This window comes from Sycon ciliatum, chromosome 12 (assembly GCF_964019385.1).
Source record: "Sycon ciliatum chromosome 12, ocSycCili1.1, whole genome shotgun sequence".
Taxonomy (NCBI): Eukaryota; Metazoa; Porifera; class Calcarea; order Leucosolenida; family Sycettidae; genus Sycon; species Sycon ciliatum.
The window spans coordinates 11,038,423-11,060,420 of NC_088654.1; the positions used below are offsets into that span (position 1 = coordinate 11,038,423).

General features: G+C 46.1%; 1 protein-coding gene across 4 annotated transcripts; it reads left to right on the plus strand.

The window, feature by feature from the left end:
* The first annotated feature begins 2,424 nt into the window (after positions 1–2,424).
* On the plus strand, positions 2,425–15,490 carry LOC135827863 (adhesion G protein-coupled receptor E5-like). 4 transcript variants are annotated; one of them, XM_065340296.1, is made up of 7 exons: positions 2,425–2,812; positions 9,232–9,292; positions 10,203–10,269; positions 11,046–11,221; positions 13,129–13,397; positions 14,469–14,547; positions 14,717–15,490. In XM_065340296.1, exons 3-7 carry the CDS (start codon positions 10,267–10,269, stop codon positions 15,186–15,188), a joined length of 999 nt encoding a protein of 332 aa, XP_065196368.1. In that variant the 5' UTR covers positions 2,425–2,812; positions 9,232–9,292; positions 10,203–10,266; the 3' UTR covers positions 15,189–15,490. The 4 variants fall into 4 exon arrangements, with proteins under 4 accessions (XP_065196368.1, XP_065196367.1, XP_065196369.1 ...); XM_065340295.1 differs by lacking the exon at positions 9,232–9,292; XM_065340297.1 differs by lacking the exons at positions 9,232–9,292; positions 10,203–10,269; positions 11,046–11,221 and having other exon boundaries at positions 2,426–2,812.
* The last annotated feature ends 6,508 nt before the right edge of the window (positions 15,491–21,998 follow it).

Sequence of the window (21,998 nt, forward strand, 5' to 3'; positions counted from 1 at the left end):
TAAGAAGAACACGGATAAGACAAACTTTCACTTTGGAAGAACTAACATTCATGACTTTATTGGACAAAACACTGTGTATTCACTGGGTATAAAATACGGATAAGAAGAACTCCCGTTATTGCAAACAAATACCACCGGTCCCTTAGTGTTCGTCCTAACGAGGTTCGACTGTACTTTATTTTGTTCAGTGGTCTTCTAGGACAGGTGGTCGCCTTATCCGAGGGGTCGCCTTGGCAGGTTTTACTGTAGATTTACATGACTGTATTAGGATCCTAGCCGTGCTAAAGGATGCAGGTGAGGAACACAAGGTGAGATAATAGGAGTTATCACTCCCTTAGTATTGACTTACATAGATTTTTGCCATACCTAAGCAGTCAAATATTCCTGCATATTTCACTCCTTAGGGGCCATCCGTAATTATCGATCTTTTTCACGAAACGAAAAAGTTTAGTTATGACCCACCCCCACCCACCCACCCCCCTGAAACGAAAAAATTAATTGACTTGAGACTTTGTGCAGAAAATGATCTTGATTGGCTGTTACAACACAGCGAGGCCACATTTTGTGTGATTGTGCAAGTAAGTAACATGGTAACAACGAGTTACGTTAGTTATGTTTTCTTGGAAGTCTGGTACTACTTCTTGACCATGGAAACATTTATGTTCACCGACCACACTGTTGCACCCACACATACGCTGCTGGCACCTCTACGTCTAAACACGGGAATTGTACACTTGCAAATCGTCAGAGTTCCGACATTGACATGATACTGCCAAAACAAGTCGACTTCGGAGCGGAAACAAACGCCATAGCTATCACAGACTTCAGTGGTCGTGCCTCGCTCGCAAATGAGAGCAGCATCGCCCCAGAATCGCTGTCGGAAAGCTCCGTAAGGTCGCACGCACGCCGCGCTGCGCTGCCGTCAATCAGGTACGTAGAAAGTCGATGGCCTAATTTTCCGTCTCTGGAAGACTGTCGACACGGGGATCACTCTCCATGGCTTCCCCACCATAAGCACGATCAGATTCTTCCAGGTACATTACGACGACATCGGCTTCAGCGGCTGGCGCTCCCTATATTTGCGTGAGAATTTACTTGGCATGCGCCCCGCTCCGTAATTTGAAATTCTCTTGCATCGGCGGCTGGAACGAAGTATTTATCTATCTGTCGTCGGTCCCAGAGTGAATGACCATGATGACTGCTAGGTCCTCGTCGGAGAAGTCATCCGAGGACGAAAGGAACTCACTGCACTGAGTACAGAGTCTGAGAGTGGTATCACTATCAGTGCATCCATGCAGCACTTGCTTGGCCGCGCGACGTAGAGTCGATCTACTGGGTCTGTCGATCTACTTCGATGTACACAATGTATGCATGTATCAATGCATGCAGTGAGCGTTGATTTTTCCGCTTTCGATGTTTTTTCAAAACGAAACCGGTCGTTACCCACCCACCCATAAACGAAACTTTTTCGTTTCGTGAAAAAGATCGATAATTACGGATGGCCCCTTAGGGCTATATTGACTGCTTATATTTGACTGCTTAGGGGTTGCGCAGTTGAACGGTGCCTAGTGCAGCATTGTCATTGCATGAGTAGGTGGTGGTGCAAGGGTTGTGCAATCATAAAACCGGGATTCATGAGGTTATCGTTCTGGAATTGGAAATACGGACTGTTTGTGGTGATAAATCTAATATTGACTTCGTACTTGGTCAGTATAGGAAATAAAAACCTCGTAAAAGACCTCGGCTTCGCCTCGGTCTTTTACTCGGCTTTTATTTCCTATATTGACCTCGTACTCAGTCAATATTAGATACTGAGAGGAGTGAGTATGCCTACGCGTGTAAGGGTGAGGTGTGACGCCCTGTTTAATACAGTGTGTAATTGATAAGATTATTTATAATGTATACGGCGAATAACCATGATAGCCACACTGATCGTGTCCTCCTGGGAGAAGCATGTGCTGGTTGGAACACATCGTTACCCCTAGAGCTGTGATCTTAGTTACTAGTATGACTCAGACAGTTGTCTGAGGATTGCCTTAGCTTTGCTCTGTGCATGAAACGCAGCGTTACAACAATGAGCTAGCCGGCTGTCTCTGTTCTCTTCTGCCTTTGTGACTCAAAGTTACGTTTAGAGTGATCTGCTAAATACTTGTGCAAGGCAGCTAGGAGATTCGTTTGCCTGCCTGAAAAGCCAATGGCAATGAGCGGTCGCTTGTACTGTTGTAGCCTCAGTCGTGCTTTCGTTTGTGCGACACCCTGGTCGTTTGCCACTCCAGCTGTCCCACATGCACGCCGCATCAAGTCATCCGACCGCATGTGCGGATACAGACTCAATGCAGTGCCCGGAAACTACACGTACACGTCTCAGGGGCTGAGTCACAGTGAGTGTGACTATCGACTTGTTGCATATTAATTTTGTTCCGGCCACGAGCGAATCCGTCTTTACACGGTGTTATTCGGTCCAGTTGTGACCAGGGTGACCAGGCCAGGGTTCGCGAAAGGCTTTCACGACTCCCTGCTTTTGACATGGACAGAGCGACGCGAATGTTTTGTGAAGCGCTGACAGGGTGCAAGCAGCGTTCTTCTTTTTCTCAGCCACAGTTCTGGTGACCCCAAGTAGTTGTCAGTGTTGGTGCCGGAGTTTACCTACGTGGCGTGGCAAAGCGTACAAGCAACACTGACGTTTTGGGCAGTTTGGGAGACCCTAAGCACTTCCAGAACCAGTCTGGCCATGGTCAAGCGCTTGGAAGGCCATTACAGCCCTGCTGGCGCGATGGTGGATTGCCTCAGCTCCTGACCGGCGACGTCGAGGGTAAGACGTCAATGTGGATAGCTCAAGAGTGCTTGTTCCTTCTTGTTACCAAGTGTTTGTTCCAGCCAAGAGTTGCATGAACCGCGCAAATGTTGAGCAGACCATTGCGGTGCACTAGTCCATAAAGTGATGAAAGAATTAGAAAGTCTTTTACTACATCGACGATTCTAAAATGAGGAGAATGATTGGCTTGCACCGTAACGCACGGCGAAAATACTTCAAGCGTCCACAAAATGTGTTTTTCCTTTCCACACAACAACACTCGGATAACACATCAGATACGAGCCTCTGTTACGAATAATGATATCATCGCCGTCACGTAGACAGTGCCCGTGCCATAAAAGAGTGCAGGTAAGCAGCGCAAAATGACACGACTCCAAATCTTTAGAAATATGGCCAAGCAGTAAAAATGACGTTTCGAATCACTGCTAAATATGCGGTGCAGTGTGTGGGGAAATTATAATGATTCACAATCCACGCCATGAATGCACATGTATATGTATGAGCAGCGTTGAATGTGGCATAAGACGACGGCAAGAGCCTCCCGCCACGCTGGCGATTTCTGAGGCAGCTACTGGTGTTCAGTATTTTCTTTTTGAACTCTATTAATCATGTGTACTTTGGCAGGCTTTGTGTCCGGACTCCTCACTGTACTTATCATGACATAGTGGCATTGCTCAGTGTTGCCACATACATGTAAAAAAAAGAAAATAATAATAATAATAATCATAGTACGAAGTCTGAAGAAAATGTTGAACGGCCTCTGCTGAGATGACGACTACACCATAGCTCAGTGGCTAGAGCATCGCTGGCTACAAGTGAGGGTCCCTGGTTCGAGTCCTGGTGGTGACAGTCAATTTTTTCTTCAGACTTTTCCCGTTTGTCTCTTTCCCTCAAACCAGTTAATAATAATAATAAATATAAAAAGGCGACGAGGAGACAATAACTTTATTAATGCGATTAATAGTATAAGTGAAGCGGACATTACAAAATGATGAATGAGAATACATGTATCTAAAATGGTTGTTCCTAATCGATTTTCTTGAGACTATCATCAGGGAAAAATCGTCTCACAATAGAGGCTATACGGAGAAACAAACTACTTAAAGGTTACAGGATAGTGGGGAGTATACAAGGTGAGGTGTGAAAAAAGAAACTAAAGTGGGAGAGAAGACGAAAGAAATTAGAAGAAAAGATGTGAGAGTGTTCCGACGGTGTGAGCTACTACAAAAGGTGAGTGAAATGAAGGCGTGGAAGCAGGTGAATGTGATAGAGTGAGGAAGTGTGAGGTGTAGGTGTATACGAATGAATACGTGTGTGAATGCTAGGTGAAGAGTCTCAATTTTGTGACATTTTCTTTCTGAATGCATATAATAGGTTTCGTGAACTTAGGGGCCATCCGTAATTATCGATCTTTTTCACGAAACGAAAAAGTTTAGTTATGACCCACCCCCACCCACCCACCCCCCTGAAACGAAAAAATTAATTGACTTGAGACTTTGTGCAGAAAATGATCTTGATTGGCTGTTACAACACAGCGAGGCCACATTTTGTGTGATTGTGCAAGTAAGTAACATGGTAACAACGAGTTACGTTAGTTATGTTTTCTTGGAAGTCTGGTACTACTTCTTGACCATGGAAACATTTGACCAGTGCTCTGCGAAAACCGACCTTAGGTGCTATTTTGGCGAAATTGAGTTTGTGCTGGATTGTTGACCCAGGACCCTTTCTTCAACTTCTGGTGAAGTTTTAGGTGGATTGCATACATATTCAGTTAGATACAATGACAATTTCTTTGCACTTTTCTTGCAATTTTTGGAGGAAAAATAGCAAAAATCCAGGGTTTTATGCTACATTTTGGAACCAATGCAGCGAGAATTCAAGCAGGATGATTGCAACCAAACTTTGCAGAATAAATCTGTATGTCATAATGCTCAAAAGGAAAGGTTTATGATGGCATTGGATCTTCCTGTTGTGGAGATAGACACATTCTATCTCTGTTCTGTGGATGGTGTTGCTCACGAATCTGGTGGAAGAGAAATTTGGCTCTGTTTGAGGATATGCCAGCCGGAGTGATGCGTAGAGGCAGGTGCAAAGTAGTGAAGAAGCTAGGATCAATACCGGATTAAAGGATATTGATAGTTTTATCTGGTACTGGTAGTTAGAACATCTAGTTATGTCTACATCAGCCGCACACATTGTTTCGTAATCGGTGATATCATGGCAGTCTCTTTTCCAAATCTTGCCAAACGTACTGTATGCAGCTTTGCAACCAGGATTTGTGAACGCCTGGTGAACAAGCTTCTTCGTAGTGATGCTGGGCAAATACATGTAGGTTGGTACTGGCTTGTTGTGTCCATGTCGAGCCGCAGGTTAAGGGAGGCCATGAACTATAGCATAATACTAGCATAGCATAACGCTCTATAAAATGCTTCAGCTCCACAACATCTTCTACAGGCAGTGCATTCCAGAGTTCTGTGTTGGGCTGATTACACTTGCACTGACAGCACTGTCAGCAGCCTGTAGATTTCAGCACCCAGGGCTTGATCCTGGAGGCACACACAAAGACTTCCTGACATGCATGTACCGATGACTTCCACACCAGCCACTGACTCCGTACTTCAGTAGTTCAGAGTAGTGTTGTTGAGCCCCATCTATCACATCTCCCAGCATGCTGGACGCGCTGGGTAGCCTCACCACGTCTCCTGAGCACGTCTAGCTTTCCGCCTACACACAAGCAGCGATCTCAGTGTCTTGATCAGGACCTGCGCTGTGTGTGCTGTAAGTGCAAGCAAGGTTTCAAGTGTCACGCTCTTGAAACAGCACCAGTGCGGAACACCTACAGCGCTTGTCAAACTTGTCACGCGCCTCCTGGATTGTAGACAGTACTTGAACCGATTTTTCTTGGTGTGCACTCTGTATATTGCCGGCATTGAGGGGCTGGGCTGGTGGCAGAACCGACGCCTGATCGAAATTCTCCTCCGCATCACCGTCCAGCTCGATCAGCGTTACGTCCTGCGATTCCACATCCGACTCTCCTCGGCACTGCTGTCATCAGAACTGCGATTGGACCAGGCCAAAAAATGACTATTCATCGTGAAGGAGTTCGGCTAAAACCTCTGGGGAGAAGCCCGCAGCAATTTGAGCTAGCGACTGTCTTCTGCTTCGTTCCGCCATGACTCTCACCTTGTAATCTTCAAAAATCGACAGATCGTGACGTTTTGTTCTTTTTCTCGAAAAAATTACGAAGCACCTAAGGTCGGTTTTCGCAGAGCGCGGGTCATTTATGTTCACCGACCACACTGTTGCACCCACACATACGCTGCTGGCACCTCTACGTCTAAACACGGGAATTGTACACTTGCAAATCGTCAGAGTTCCGACATTGACATGATACTGCCAAAACAAGTCGACTTCGGAGCGGAAACAAACGCCATAGCTATCACAGACTTCAGTGGTCGTGCCTCGCTCGCAAATGAGAGCAGCATCGCCCCAGAATCGCTGTCGGAAAGCTCCGTAAGGTCGCACGCACGCCGCGCTGCGCTGCCGTCAATCAGGTACGTAGAAAGTCGATGGCCTAATTTTCCGTCTCTGGAAGACTGTCGACACGGGGATCACTCTCCATGGCTTCCCCACCATAAGCACGATCAGATTCTTCCAGGTACATTACGACGACATCGGCTTCAGCGGCTGGCGCTCCCTATATTTGCGTGAGAATTTACTTGGCATGCGCCCCGCTCCGTAATTTGAAATTCTCTTGCATCGGCGGCTGGAACGAAGTATTTATCTATCTGTCGTCGGTCCCAGAGTGAATGACCATGATGACTGCTAGGTCCTCGTCGGAGAAGTCATCCGAGGACGAAAGGAACTCACTGCACTGAGTACAGAGTCTGAGAGTGGTATCACTATCAGTGCATCCATGCAGCACTTGCTTGGCCGCGCGACGTAGAGTCGATCTACTGGGTCTGTCGATCTACTTCGATGTACACAATGTATGCATGTATCAATGCATGCAGTGAGCGTTGATTTTTCCGCTTTCGATGTTTTTTCAAAACGAAACCGGTCGTTACCCACCCACCCATAAACGAAACTTTTTCGTTTCGTGAAAAAGATCGATAATTACGGATGGCCCCTTAAGGTATTAGAAGCTGTTTTCATCCGTAAACACAATCCTAATCTATGCATTCAGAAAGAAAATGTCACAAAATTGAGACTCTTCACCTAGCATTCACACACGTATTCATTCGCATACACCTACACCTCACACTTCCTCACTCTGTCACATTCACCTGCTTCCACGCCTTCATTTCACTCACCTTTTGTAGTAGCTCACACCGTCGGAACACTCTCACATCTTTTCTTCTAATTTCTTTCGTCTTCTCTCCCACTTTAGTTTTTTTTTTCACACCTCACCTTGTATACTCCCCACTATCCTGTAACCTGTAAGTAGTTTGTTTCTCCGTATAGCCTCTATTGTGAGACGATTTTCCCTCATGATAGTGTTGTAACTGCCACCAATGTTGTACCTCGCTTTTCTCTACCTGCTCCCAGTCCCGTGCCATCTCCACACTCAGTGTACAAAGGGACAACGATAACTACATTTAGAAGACTATATTTGTGACAAGACGACGGAACCACAACTAGACATGACGAACTCAAGACGAAGACACGATGAACTCAAGACGAAGACAGCTTTTCATACCACAGCAACACGCGCATGCACCAACATGACGTACACACGACGTACACAAAATAACGTACTACAACATAACTCCCTCCCAAGAGTAGAATCGTCCTCGATTCTAATAATAAAACAGAGTAAAAAGAGGAAAAGATCACACAAATCACTCAATCATACCACACCAGTCACACCCAGAAATAAAATACCTCTGCCTGCACTGCAGATTACAAAAACTCTGTCCGCCCACCCAGAACACCAGCCACGATCGCTGTCACACGTGTAGGAACTGATAACCTCAAAAACTCTACTTCACACAACACACCACCTCACGATCACGCAAAAATTCTAAAAATGTGAGAGCACAAATCATATGAATAACAAAAAGAACAAAATCCACTGGCTCTGTGGGGGCCTCTAGTTATCCTCATAGAAGAGCAAATAAAGAAACAAACAGAACACACGCGCTGTGCGGGCGCCTCTTTACCCTCGAGGAGAGCAAATAATAGGGAGGTTCTGCTCTACGTTTTGGGAACGCGACGCAAAGAATCACGCGAACTTTCTTCGCGTTCCCGTAACGTAAAGAAATGCTGTTCTGCTCTACGTTTCACCTAGAGAAGTCACGTGGAGTGCGTACTGGGACTTTCCCCTTCCATATTTGGCTGTTTTCTGCCTGCAGTTGATCGAAACCCAGCAGATCCATACGCATTTTCTCTGCGTGTGCCACAACGTAGAGAACCCCATCTCCGCGTAGAAATCTGGAGCCAAAACACGCGAAGCCGTAGACTCTAACCCAGACACCTGCTCTCTACGTGATTTCTCTACGTTTCACGTATAGCAGAACCTCCCTAGTAAAGAACAAAATGTTGGGAGAACAGAAAATACAAAACTCACATTCTCATCACATTCACAACAACACACGTACCCTCTCACCAACGAAACTCCTCACGCCGTCTGCCATGTCGTCCACCATCTCCAGGAGCGCTGCTCAGCGTCGACATCCTCACTTCTGCAGCCTCTTCTTCTTCTCTTCACCTTCCATCCTTCTTTTTTCTTTTCTTTTTCAGGTTTTCTGGGCACAGTTTTACGTCGTGTCCGGGACCACCAGTGACGACGACTGCCAAGAGACGGGAGAGACGAATGATGAAGGACGAGGACGACGGACGAACTTCTTCAAGACGGACAAAACTGTGACGATAGGACGACTGGAGATGACATCGGAAACTGGGAGCGAAGGCCACGCAGGACGAATCCAGAAGTTGAAGTGTACAACAATTTCCATTACCGCTGCCACCAATGTTGTAACTGCCACCAATGTTGTACCTCGCTTTTCTCTACCTGCTCCCAGTCCCGTGCCATCTCCACACTCAGTGTACAAAGGGACAACGATAACTACATTTAGAAGACTATATTTGTGACAAGACGACGGAACCACAACTAGACATGACGAACTCAAGACGAAGACACGATGAACTCAAGACGAAGACAGCTTTTCATACCACAGCAACACGCGCATGCACCAACATGACGTACACACGACGTACACAAAATAACGTACTACAACAATAGTCTCAAGAAAATCGATTAGGAACAACCATTTTAGATACATGTATTCTCATTCATCATTTTGTAATGTCCGCTTCACTTATACTATTAATTCGCATTAATAATAATAAATATAGCTACAAGGCGGGCTAATTGCACTGTATGCATTTTCTATATGTCGACATGTACACAATAGCGAGAGTTCCCAGATTTCCTAGAGTGCTCAACACCACAAGAATGGAGCATTATCACAAAAGGTAACGTGTTACTTGACTGTCACCCCTCCTTCTCTTCCTCCTTTTCTCACCTCCCATGCAATAACCGACACCATCCGCACCATGTCTCCCTAACTAACGTATCACTTGAAATGTCACACTAATGTTGCGCTTTTGCCACCTTTGCGCGCTATGCCACCTGCTTTTTCGCGCTTTATTCACTTTGCGCGCCCTGCTTTAGCTACTTGCCTGGGTATAAATTTGGACCCAGATGATGTACAGGCTATCAGGTGTCTGAGGATTGCCTTAACTTTGCTATGTGCATGAAACGCAGCGTTACAACAATGACCTAGTCGGCTGTCTCTATTCTCTTCTGCCTTTTGTGTCGACATGTACATGTACGTGCATGTGTAAATGGCATGCGATGATCGCAAGGCACACAACGAAAGGGAAGGAGAGGATTTGTTCAGAACTGTTTTCTTGTTACATTCCTCAGTGAATCTACGTAACAATGGAATGGGGACTACTAGTACTTGAAACCGATCTTATATGGACAAATAAATGTGAAATAAAGGGAAAAAAGAGCGAAACACAAAGGTGACTATACTACATATATTCAGCGGGGGACAATTTCAGCAGGTAACAATATGCATGTGTGAATTATCACTGGTCAGCAAAACAAAGCAAACCTGAACAGACGGAAGGAAGTGCGAACGGAAAAAAAGAAAGAAAAGAAGGAATAAGACGTACCTGGGTTACTAAGTTGGTACAGTGCACTTTCCTGCTGCCCACTGGCTTTACACATTGCAGTATGGCATGTGCCAGGGTTCTAAAGAACTTTGATTGGCTTGAGCGACGGAGGTTCATCCTTGGACCTCACTGCAGTTATGAAAGCGGCATCGACCTTGTCGGATTCACTACACCCTGGTTTGTTTGTTCTGACTTGATGAAGGTGACCGGGTCACATACACGTCTACCGCAGTCCTCTGGTCGTCCTTAAGTTAATCAGCGTGAATATGGTAAGATTTTTCTTTTTGCATGCCTGTGTTTCCTTCACACTTCACACTCTTCTCATCGCTTTCCTACAGCACCTCACAGCATGTCTACTCTATTCGGGTTTTGCCTGCGTTTAGTTTACTGTTTAAACTTTTCACCCTGTGATGGGCCAGGCCGGAAAAGCGGTGATAACTTTAATTTTTTATGTTTTTAAAAGTGACGCTTGCAGCGAAGAGACTGATCCAGGGTTTGAACTTGAGGAAACCGTATGTCTATTAGATGCTGCTGCAATGCTAAGAATCTGCCCACAGGCAAAATGTGCAACTGGTGGGTAGATTCTTCATGTTGAAAAAGGAGAAGGACAACATGTTACAAGTCCGAGTTATGACTAACTGTCCACCGACGTAACCAGATCTTATACAGTCAGCGAGTGCGACTGTTCATGTTGCATGCTTTTTTCTACACCAACAGTGGGTCCCCCCCCCCCCCCCCCGCAGGGCCCAGTCCAGTCCAAATCAGGTGGGTAGATAGCACTTGGCGGATTATGCGGGCAGGACAATTGGCAGAATCACTAGGTACTTTTCTGGTCTGTTTCTTCCTTGTTTGTATGCATGTACATGTATGCATAAAGAAATGAAGCAGAATTCAAGGAAGTGCCTGTCATACAGCTGGTATGGTTCTGCCAGTGTCATTGCTTTTCGAGCAGAACCTGTCAATTCGTCGAGCATTATCCGCCACGGGCTACTGTGCATTTTCAAACCCCACGTGCTGATCGCTGTCTCTCCGGCTTTGTTTGCAGTCACAAAGCACGACCTCCGGCACTGCCATAAGCACAAGCAACAGCATCGATAACACCAGCAGCAGCGGTATCACCATCACCGATGATGACGATGAGTCACTCATCGCTTCCCTCCTGGGCTGCTCGCTGTGCATCGTCTTTCTGGTGGCCACCATTGTAACCATAGTGATGAAAAAGTAAGGCAGCAAAATTGCTAGTACGCTCATACCTCGTTCATCCGGGCAGTCCGGGACCGAGTACTGCCCGTAACTTCGAAATGTCCATAACTCCGAATTACATGCGTGTACAAGTACAATGCATTGCATGCTCTCTCTCATGCAGCACACGACAGAGTTGGATTCAGAGACATCATTCACAATTCTCTCGCTGATTAATGCCTCTACGATCACCTTGTGATTATGAGTTATACATACATACATACATACATACATACATACATACATACATACATACATACATACATACATACATACAAGTACAAATCAGACAAAGTGTCTGGAGTCCTTGCTGCACATAGTGCTCAATACCTCAACATGGGCAGAGCGTACTACAGGTCGGCTGATGAGTGTTTATGGACACGAAACTCCGAGTTACGGGAAAGATTTTTGGTCTCTGTTGTTCTGCCTTTGTGCACAAGTACAATCATGTGCATATCGATGGGGAAAGGCCGTAGGTATGGCATATGACGTCACTATTTCCACAAAGAGTGAAACAAGGGTAGTGATACTTCCACTGAAGCTCGCCCAAAGGGTGCCCGGTGGACCAAAGTGCCCGTAACTTCGGGATCCGGATAACCGACGTATGAGTGTATTCTGATATTGTATATACAGTGTACATGTACATGAAGTTGATTGTTCCAACTAGGAACACACGCTTCTTGCCGAACTTGACACTCGACTGACTCACGACTGCCATTCGGAGCACACGAGGAGCACGTCGCACCTTCCACTCGGCAAACCTGCAAGAAAGCACCACTCCCTGCTCAATACACGGTGTTTCGGGGAATTCACCCCTCATCAGTTGAGCTTGAGTAGGCTGAGGAAGATTGTGCCTGAAAGCACCACTTATATACTGCTCTCCAGGCCAAACCATCACCAGGGATACAAACTTACAGAGACGCTTTGTTTCCAGCGCGACAAACACCTCGTGAAGCTCCAGGTAGCAGCGTGAGTCAGAGTCGCTCATGGAGTTGTGATAAACAGACGTTGAGAGCCAGTATAGCTATTCGCAACGCTGTCACCTCCAACAACTAGTCGCACGTCCACGTGAGGGACAACAATACGAACTTAGAAGTTGCGACTTCGGCGGTAATAGTCATGAAGTTGATTGTTCCAACTAGGAACACACGCTTCTTGCCGAACTTGACACTCGACTGACTGAGTGGTGCTTTCTTGCAGGTTTGCCGAGTGGAAGGTGCGACGTGCTCCTCGTGTGCTCCGGATGGCAGTCGTGAGTCAGTCGAGTGTCAAGTTCGGCAAGAAGCGTGTGTTCCTACATGTAGTTGGAACAATCAACTACTTCATGACTATTACCGCCGAAGTCGCAACTTCTAAGTTTGTACATGTACATGTTCACGTAATGACCGGAGTACACCACTACCCCCTTCTCCCAGAGTGGAGTCGTCCTGCAAGTACTGCTGCCCATGATCCAGGCACAATTTCAAGGTGACATCATTAATTTTTCTTGAACGTCTACCCTGTTATTGAGCACTCCTGCTCGTTTGGTCTCGCGAATCCAAATAAAATCAATCAATCAAGCAAGCAATGCTCCTTGTATGTGTGGGTTGTTTGTACAAGAGTGTCAACGCATGGTGTGTGCACACGACACAGAGCACCATGCATCATCTGTTTTAACTAATACTTCGAAGTTAGTTTCTTGCCGATAGTCAATATTCAGACAACTAATGCGCGGCGCTCTGTGTCGTGTGTACGATAACTCTATTCGAATGAACATTGAGCACCCTACCGAACCGGAGGACTCTCATTTGATGTGTGTGTGTACATGTACATGTATGTGTTTGATGGACCGAATTTTGTACAATATCAAAGGATAAAATGTCGTCACTTGGTATTGTTGTGTCCAGAAAGCATGGCAGCTCAGTGCACCAGAGGCTGATGATGGTGACGTGCGTCATCCAGCTCTTCACGCTCGTTTTGTTCATCGCGGCCGTCGACGCCACCTCCAGCCCCGTAGCGTGCTCGTTCCTAGCTATACTGCTGCACTACCTGTTGCTATGCCCAACGGTTGCCATGGTGCTCGACGCCACGCTGCTGCGGCGGAAGGTCTTCAAGGTGCTGCAGTGTACGTGGCGCAAGGAGATACGCTTGCGCCGTGCCATTGTGAGTGTGTTCGGTGAGTGATTCCCGGCCTTGATGGGCTTTTCACAACATTCAATTCTTGTACAGTAAAGCCTGTAACTAAAGACTACCGTGACTAGCGACCAGCCTGGTACTAAAGACCACTTCGCCAGGCACGGATGGTCTCACATTCACATGTGGTTGTGCTGTGCAAACCTCTAACCAAGGACCACCTGCCATTAAAGACCGCTTTCTCTGGCCTCAAGGGGAGGTGGTTGTTAGTCACAGGGTTTTTACTGTATATACACTCATACCTCGGTTATCCAGACCCTTTGGCCTTTTTGGTGAGTTTCAGTGGAAATATTACTACTCGGCCTTTCGACCATCACCATGTATGTGATCCGGAGTTATGGACACTTCGAAGTTACCGGCAGTGCCTGGTCCCGGGCCATCTGGCCGGTTAAACGAGGTACGTGTATGAGAGTACTTATTACCATGTTCAGTGTTGCTCAATGAAATCCTCATGTCATCTAAGCTCATGGTGTGCAGAGACAATATTGGCCTTTGTCAAAAAATGCACTCTATCTTCAGCATTGTGAATTTTTCTTTGAGTAAATCATTCAACAAGTAAGCAAATGCTGCGCCGGGCACTGCGCAACCCTAGATCTGCCCACGTTGGGAAGCGAATTGTGTGCAGTGCGCAAACTTGACGCGCTCGATCGGATTTCATTGTGCCGCACTGTGCACACATGATTATGAAGGTACAGGTGGGGGGGGGGGGGGAGAGAGGGGGTAGCACAAACATAACACAAATATAGCACAAAATAATACGTTTTCCATGCAGTAGGATATCTGCAGGCACATGTAGGTGCAAGAAGCATCTGTAGTCACTGACCTGCAGGCACTGGAGTGAGCACTGAGCACTGGTGTGTGGCAATAACTCATTTCCCTCATTCCCGGGCCTGGGTTTCGCCAGGCACAGCTAGCCGTATTGAAATGGGAAATTTTGTTCGCGATAGTTCTCTTTACTCAGAAGCTTGAGGGAAATTTTGTTCGCGATATTTCTCTTTACTCAGAAGCTTGAGGGAGTTCTTTCTCTTTGCCCCTTTGTGAAAATTCTGTACAGCAATTCCTCTGCTGGTTATCTTCGTCGCGTTCGGCTCGACTAAAGTACAGCAGCATGGAAGCAGCGGTGAATTTAAATAGTAAGTTCATCTAACTAAGTAGTAATAGTAGTATTCTATTTTCCATCGGAAGCTTCAACAGTGATGAACACAACTCTAACAGAGTAGAGGGGTGTGGGTTGAGGAAAAATAATAATAATTTTGTCATCATCAGAAGAAGTCTTTGATTCTCTGTGTGTCCCGCATACAGCTGTTCCGTTAATACCTACAGCATGCTAATATTTGGCATCGCAACACCGATTGCCGTGGCAGTGAGCTATAACGTTGTGATGCTGCTGATGGTGGCCCGCATCCAGCAGCAGAAGAGCAAGGAGATGCCGCTGCGGATCATCAACAGCCCGACACTGGAGCAGTGGAAGACCTCGCTCAAGACGTGCATGTTCCTGACGGCACAGCTCGGCGTCACGTGGATACTGGGACTGCTGGCTCTGCTCACCCAGGCCGGCGAGCTGCACTATACGTTCGCCGTGCTCAACGTCACCCAGGGCTTCGCGATCTTCCTGCTCACTCTTCGCTCAAAGGAGGGAACATTGGACATGGCGGCCGAGTCGGCCGCGTTTTCTCGACGCGTTCAGGCCGCGTCACTTCACCTCATCACGGTCTTTACAAACGATGGCGCCAGGATCGTAAATCGCAATCCCATGGTCGAGTGCAGACTTTGAGATGACTTTGAGATGCTCAAGCAGACAGGTTTCCATTGAGCAAGCACTGTTTGGAGACTGTTGCACCAGCCTGCAAACTCAGCTAATGCACAACATGCAAGATTTTACATCATTACGTCATTACATCATTATCATTACATCACTGATTCATCTGAGCATCATCTCCCCACTGCCTTCAGTATTGTTGTAATGATCTATTTTGGCCTACAGCTTGAAATCATAATACTGTTGCGATAGCTTGCCCCGCTTTGTAAATGGTTACAGGTAATGAATGAACGTTCAAAATTGATAAAAAGTCAATGTCAACTAAATTCAGAAAGTGGTGGACATCGCGCAACTGCATTGTAAATGAAAGGGGGTTTGTCAACTGTCTGACAACCGCTCTTAGTTAGTAGAGTGAGAAGCAATTAATTAAGTAGAGCGGTTGTCAGTTGACAAACCCCCTTTTAATAATTACAATGTCAACTAAAACAGCGAGAAACACATCGGGCTACTGAGCAAGTGCATGACTGACTGTACATTGTACGTGGCTGTGTTTATTATCAGGCGTCCGTCTACAGCTCTGCCTTGTTGGTCTACTAGTACTAGTAATGGCGAATGACTTGCTTCGGCCCTGCGCCCTGCACACAATGACCAATGGGTTTGTGCAAGGACTCGGCCTGGTCGGCCATCTGCGTCCAACATGGCCTCCCTGCCTGTGTGCAGCTCATGCTCCCATAACACTCGACATCGTGAAATACTAGTACTTGGCTCATACCGACATACGCATACTAGTACTAGCCGGGCCGTGGCAAACATGGCCACGTAGAACTCAAACGCAGAGGCTTGTGCGCGCCGCGCGCGCCATGGCATGATCCTGATCAAATCCACGAACCCAGATTCACCACCGGTCACCACCCGCTGGGCAGCTGTCAACCACATGACGCCAAGCTTAGAGAAATGTCATCGTTCAACTGTCGATTCTAATATGCCTGGGCCGTTCGAGTCAAGGCTTGTAGGCCGTTCTTTGGCAATTTGATGTCTCTGTTTGTTTACCTCTCCAGACCAGTAGAAGGGAATGGAGGAGCCAGTGTCACTGAGTGGCAGAGAGCGAAATCAATAGTAATAGAGAGAGAGGATGGGAGAGATGAAAGAAGGGGGATGGAGGAAATCAAAGAGAGGGGGAGAGTGCATGGGAGGGAGTGCGTGGGAGAGAGTGCGAGGGAGAGAGTGCGTGGGAGAGAGTGCGTGGGAGATAGGGACACCAGGAGATAGAAAAGAGTGGAGAGGGGTAAAAAGAAGACAAGAGAGGACAGCAGAGAGTCTGGTCGAGAGATAACGACAGGGATATCTGTGTACAGATACATTTACTTATATATTTCTGCACCTCGTCACGGGCATGTCAGGACAGCCAATTGAATTGAGGAGAGGGTGAGACCAACCACGGAAGAAGAGAAAAAAAGAAACATGGACATGGCATGTACAGTAGCCGAGGAAAATAAGCAGAAAAGAGAAACGTTTGACCGTAAAGGACTAGCTACAATGTATGCCGGGCGTTTTCAAATACAGTCAAACCTCATAAGGACGAGCACCAAGGGACCGATGGTATTATGTACATGTATTTGTTCGTAATAACGGGAGTTCTTCTTATCCATACCTTATACCCAGTGAATGCACAATGACTTATCCAATAGAGCTATGAACACTAGTTCTTCTAAAGCGAAAGTTTGCCTTATCCGTGTTCTTATTAACGAGGTTTCACTGTATGTACAGTGAAACCTGGTTAAGAAGAACACGGATAAGGCAAATGTTTGCTTAAGGTGGCAGACTACCCAAAAATTCGCTGAAAAATCGAATTTGTAAATTCATATTGAGTGCTACGTCAGTTGAAAGAGCATGAATAGCTGCAAATTCTCTGAAAATTGTGTCCCGATCTGACCGGCCGTTCAAGAGTTATGGCCGAAAATGTGCCCTTGCAAGGAAAGATTTTTTTGTTGCACCCTGTCATTTGTTGGCAGCACTGTATTTGAATGTGAGCAGACCGTGCGCAACTTGTCGTATCATGGAAACACGTGAACGTGTGCAGAATTTTGCTCCAAGTCCAAAAAATCAGGTTTTTGAGCCACGTATTGGGCTGCACGGCGGCGGGCGAAGCCCGCCGCCGTGCAGCAGGACTTTTGCCAGCACCCTCGTGACGTTGCAGATATGTGGCTTGATTATTGTAGTTGACGTTGATTTAGTGACTTTGGCAAGTTTGAGTCGTGTCAAGAAGTCAGGTAGGATTCAGTACTAGGCAGTAGTGAAACGTGAGTGGTAGTCTTTGCCGGTTTCTGAGGGTATCCTGGATTTGGTGTGCAGCGCTGTGGAAATGGCTTGCTGTGGAGGTCCCAGCACTGGATGTTGTATCAAAGGTAAGACCTCGTAGCACGTGCTAAACCTAAAAAATTCAAAAATTGACTTGGGTCTGTGGGAGTGTGTGAGAGAACGCCCACTCGTTCCGTTGTGACAGATTCCAGGGCCTCGTTGAGGGGCCCTACCCCATCACCCATGGCTGCTTCTGGACTTGTTCTAGGTTTGGGTCCCGCGCACGAACAGAATGAGCACGAAAATGTGAAAAAATTGTAAATGCATTTGTTTGGCTCCTGGGTGGCTCCGCACACCGTGGCACTATGCCGGAAATTTGAGTTTTTCCGGCCTGGAAAGCCTGTCAGTGAGGCGCAAGAACTTGTAAATCATGTCCTGAGGGCCAGCATAGTGGCAGGAGTGTGTGGTCAAAATTTCACTCAAATCCATTGAGAAACACCAAAGTTACGGTCAATTGAATGCCATATGAAATTTATGGGTAGGCTGCCCCCTTAAAAAGAACTAGTATTCGTAACTCCATTGGATAAATCACTGTGTATTCACTGGGTATAACATACGGAGAAGAAGAACTCCCGTTATTGCGAACAAATATCATCGGTCCCTTGGTGTTCGTCCTAAAGAGGTTTGATTGTACATTATTCCATTATTACATTATTCCATTATTCCACATTATTCCATTATTCCACATTATTCCATAAAGTAATCCATAACCAACATACATGTATTCGCAATCTATGTTTTCTTTGAAAGGTATTCCTGACTTTTGTGTCTAGGCTAACCACATCTATGATAGTTTCAATAGTTTGTGTATATGTCAGTTATAGTAGTCCGCAATGCTGCTTTTCTAATTCTCATTATGATTAGCATGCAATGTACTACCCGAAGTACTGAATTTACTTCTTCTGTACATTATTCTAATGTATCTTCTACCTCTTCTCCCTTACGAACATACTTTCTCATTTTCCATACTTACTTAGGAGACTCCCTTCGATAGGCATCTATTTGCCTCTGGAGGATCCGTGAAATAAAAATCAAGCAAAAAAAAATGTACATGTACATTTACATTGTAGGTGATTAGTTATACATGTACAGTGAAACCTGTCTAAGACGACCGCTCAAGGGATCTTCAAAACGTGGTCTCTGTTACCAGGTGGTCTCCTTATCCAGGGTCATTTGACTGGAAATAGCATTCCTTGGTCCTGGTTTCAGTGGTCTTCTTGGACAGGTGGTCGCCTTATCCGAGTGGTCGCCTTGACAGGTTTTACTGTAACAGTACTGGGCAATGCAATCCGATCAAGATCAGGGACGCGCAGGACACGATGTGCAGCCGAAGACCTGCGAGTACTGGATCGTGTGTTCACTCCTGCAGGGCTGCACGGCGCAAAGCTGATTCTCTTTAATAGTTCGCATAATTATGAGTGCAGAAGCCTGGTCCAGAGAGGTTTTTACTTGTACCAATTCAGTACTTCTGCGCGAGCTACAAGACAGCACACTGCATGCACTGAGATCGCTGTTTATTGTTTGATATCGCGCTAGATCATAGACTAGAAACATCTGATGTTTCGTGGACGGTCGATACATGTGCCTTGAAAGAGTCTAGGATCTAGGAGGCATTCATGTAACACCCGACACGAACGAACTAGTGTTGGGTATCCTAGCCCAAGTGGGAAGTGTTACCCGCTGACGAATGCTATGGAACACTGTTACCGAGAGTCGAGACCTCACACAAGCGGGGAAGTACATGACTGTACTTGTTGTAACCCTAGCAGTGGATGGACTGAGACAAAATTCACAGCAGACACACTCAGTGAATAGCAACTGAATAGAGCGGTTAACCGGTTGTCAGTTGACAAACGTCCCCTTTTATTTTACAATGCAGTTGCGTGATGTCCACCACAGGCACAATCAGACTGGGAGTACAATAAGTGTGAGTAACACATGACGATGATCATGTCAAAAGAAGTGTTCATTCATCACCTGTGTCGTGCATGCCACTCATAACACACGTACACGCTCATTCATCCGACACTGCCTTCCTGAGAGATCAAAGCTCATTGAGTTTCTGGCACGAGACTTGAATGCTCCGAGTCTGAGCCGATCTCAAAATGCTTCGTTGCTCCCCGGCCCCGGACTTCATTGTGATCCCCAGCCAATCACTCTGAGTTCCGCTGATGCCTTTCGTCCAACACAACAGCAGGAACGAACTTGAATTTGAGATTTCTCAAATACAGTCAGTATCGCCTATAGCGTTGGTGTTTGATTTTGAGCATTTTATCACTATAAGCGATATATCACTATGACCGATACTGCATGAAATGTATGCGAGTGGGGTGTCAAACGACTCAGGGTGCCGTGCACATACGCACTGCATAGCTGGCTACAGCTCATGTCACACAACATCAGCATTTCCTCACGATGGAGGCATATTTGGCAACTTGTACAAGCAGAACTCACCAAACAACACTGGATAAGTTAGTTCTTCACGAAGAAGTAACACCCTGTTCTCCTCTGACACCACTTGATTTTACAACAATCACTATAATCGATGCAAAAATAATGTAATAAAGGTCTTTTGAAATATGAATTTGATCACTATAGGCGATATATTACTATAGACGATTATTGCTATACGCGATAACTGTGTATACTTAGTTATGGCAAATGAAAATGAATTTGAGAAATTGATCACTATATCCGGTATATTACTATAGCCGCCAACCTTATAGGCGATACGGACTGTATTGGCATGGTGAAATTATCTTTCGTCGGACAACAGTTGTCCTGTTTTGCCATTTCTTTTTAGATTTAAGCCAGGATGGCCCTGTATTGGGCCACTATTGGCTTCGTCTGGCCGATCAGACAGGGGCTGTCTTTGCTGAATCATGCTGCTCACTTGTACCTTGTTTGGTATGCTGCAGAAAATAAATCCTACTAGTACAATGTCATGTACATGATGTGGCAGCATTTGGTGTGAGCTCAGCCGCTACACGATGACGCAGCGTTCAGCTCTTAGTCACAACTGGAGCTTATGAAAACTTCCCTGACACTCAGCACAATCATGCCACCGCCGTACCCAGTAGGTGTAAAGTCCGTGACAGTGCGACGACGAAATCTCGCTAGTCTCATCGCTGAGAACAACTACCACATGACAAGTTGAACTGGTCAACAGTGCACTCGTGGCAGACATTAGTCAAGACATGGGACCATTCCTATCTCCTTCAAGAGTCCTTGTGTTTACAAGATGGCGGCAACACAATGCGAGAAGCCAACAGCGACAGCTCATCCAACGGCCACCACTGCATAAGACGTTCCCCGACGCTAAAAGAAGAGCAAACATCTTCGACAAAGATTCGAACAGCTAGTTTACCACGTGATCAAAATAGACTGAACGATTCTCAGTGGCACGCAGTGACAAGCAAACGCCTCGTTGCAGCACTGACAGAGCCTGTCACAAACACTGCAAGCAGTTTTTCGTAGAGGACAGGTTCTTGCGGTTGTGAAGGCGGCCTGGGAAGACTTAGTATTCACATCAGCAGGGAAGGTGTGCAGAATGCAGGAGGTTCTGCTCGGCGAAATCCGACCAGAAGTGCTTTTCTCCGCGCCGGACTTGCCTAATAACGTTGAGACCTTGGAAGTGGTATGAACTACGCATGCTGCTCATATACAAATACAGTGACATAATGGGAACTGGTACCAAGCGCCAACAAATCTTACACTTTGGGCCGGATTTAGTGCAGCTGTGCTAGACAGGAAGATCTGCAGTGACTGCAACTACAGTACCGTATTATCGTCGTTGTTATTCTAACGTAGACTGTACGGACGGAACCCTATTCAAGAAAAGGGGAGTTGTAAAAGCCAGCGTTCCGCTCATCGGCTGCTACTACTAGTGCTAGACAGTTCAGTAACTGTTAGTTACACCTACAGTTACTTGTTAAGAGTACATGTTCAATCATGTCGCAGTAACATTCGTCAGATTGAACTCGGATGGAGAGCCCCAAGGATTATTTTTGGACAAAAAGTAAAAAGGACCAAGGAACTACAAGTTACACTATAATGTCCACTAACACCGCCAGTGACCAGTTTACTAAACAATCAGCTGATGCGATAACATTGCACGACAAGGTCAGTGTCGTGCAATGTTATCGCATCAGCTGATTGTTTAGTAACTGGTGGTGTTAGTGAACTTGTAGTTCCTTGGTCCTTTTTATTTTTTATAAATTCGTCCGATTGTCCGTACTTTTGTCTTATTCTACACAAACGTTAGGTGACCAAACCCTGATGGTGCTGGCACCAGAAATGCCACTTTAACAACAAAATTGTGAGCCTGTTCGCGCTGAAACTTCGTCGTTTCACCCACTGGGAGATCAACTGACGGAAAATACAATGTACACGTACCTGTGGATGCAAGAGAGATTGGAAGCTGTGTCGCAGCTCTGAGTTTCACGTATTAGTACTATTACGTCGATC

What these genes read in the sequence shown, in the direction of transcription:
- LOC135827863 (XM_065340296.1), top strand. An exon ending in GTAACCATAGTGATGAAAAA is followed by an intron (nt 11,222 to 13,128) that starts GTAAGGCAGCAA and finishes TGTTGTGTCCAG; the next exon opens with AAAGCATGGCAGCTCAGTGC. An exon ending in AGCAGCGGTGAATTTAAATA is followed by an intron (nt 14,548 to 14,716) that starts GTAAGTTCATCT and finishes TCCCGCATACAG; the next exon opens with CTGTTCCGTTAATACCTACA.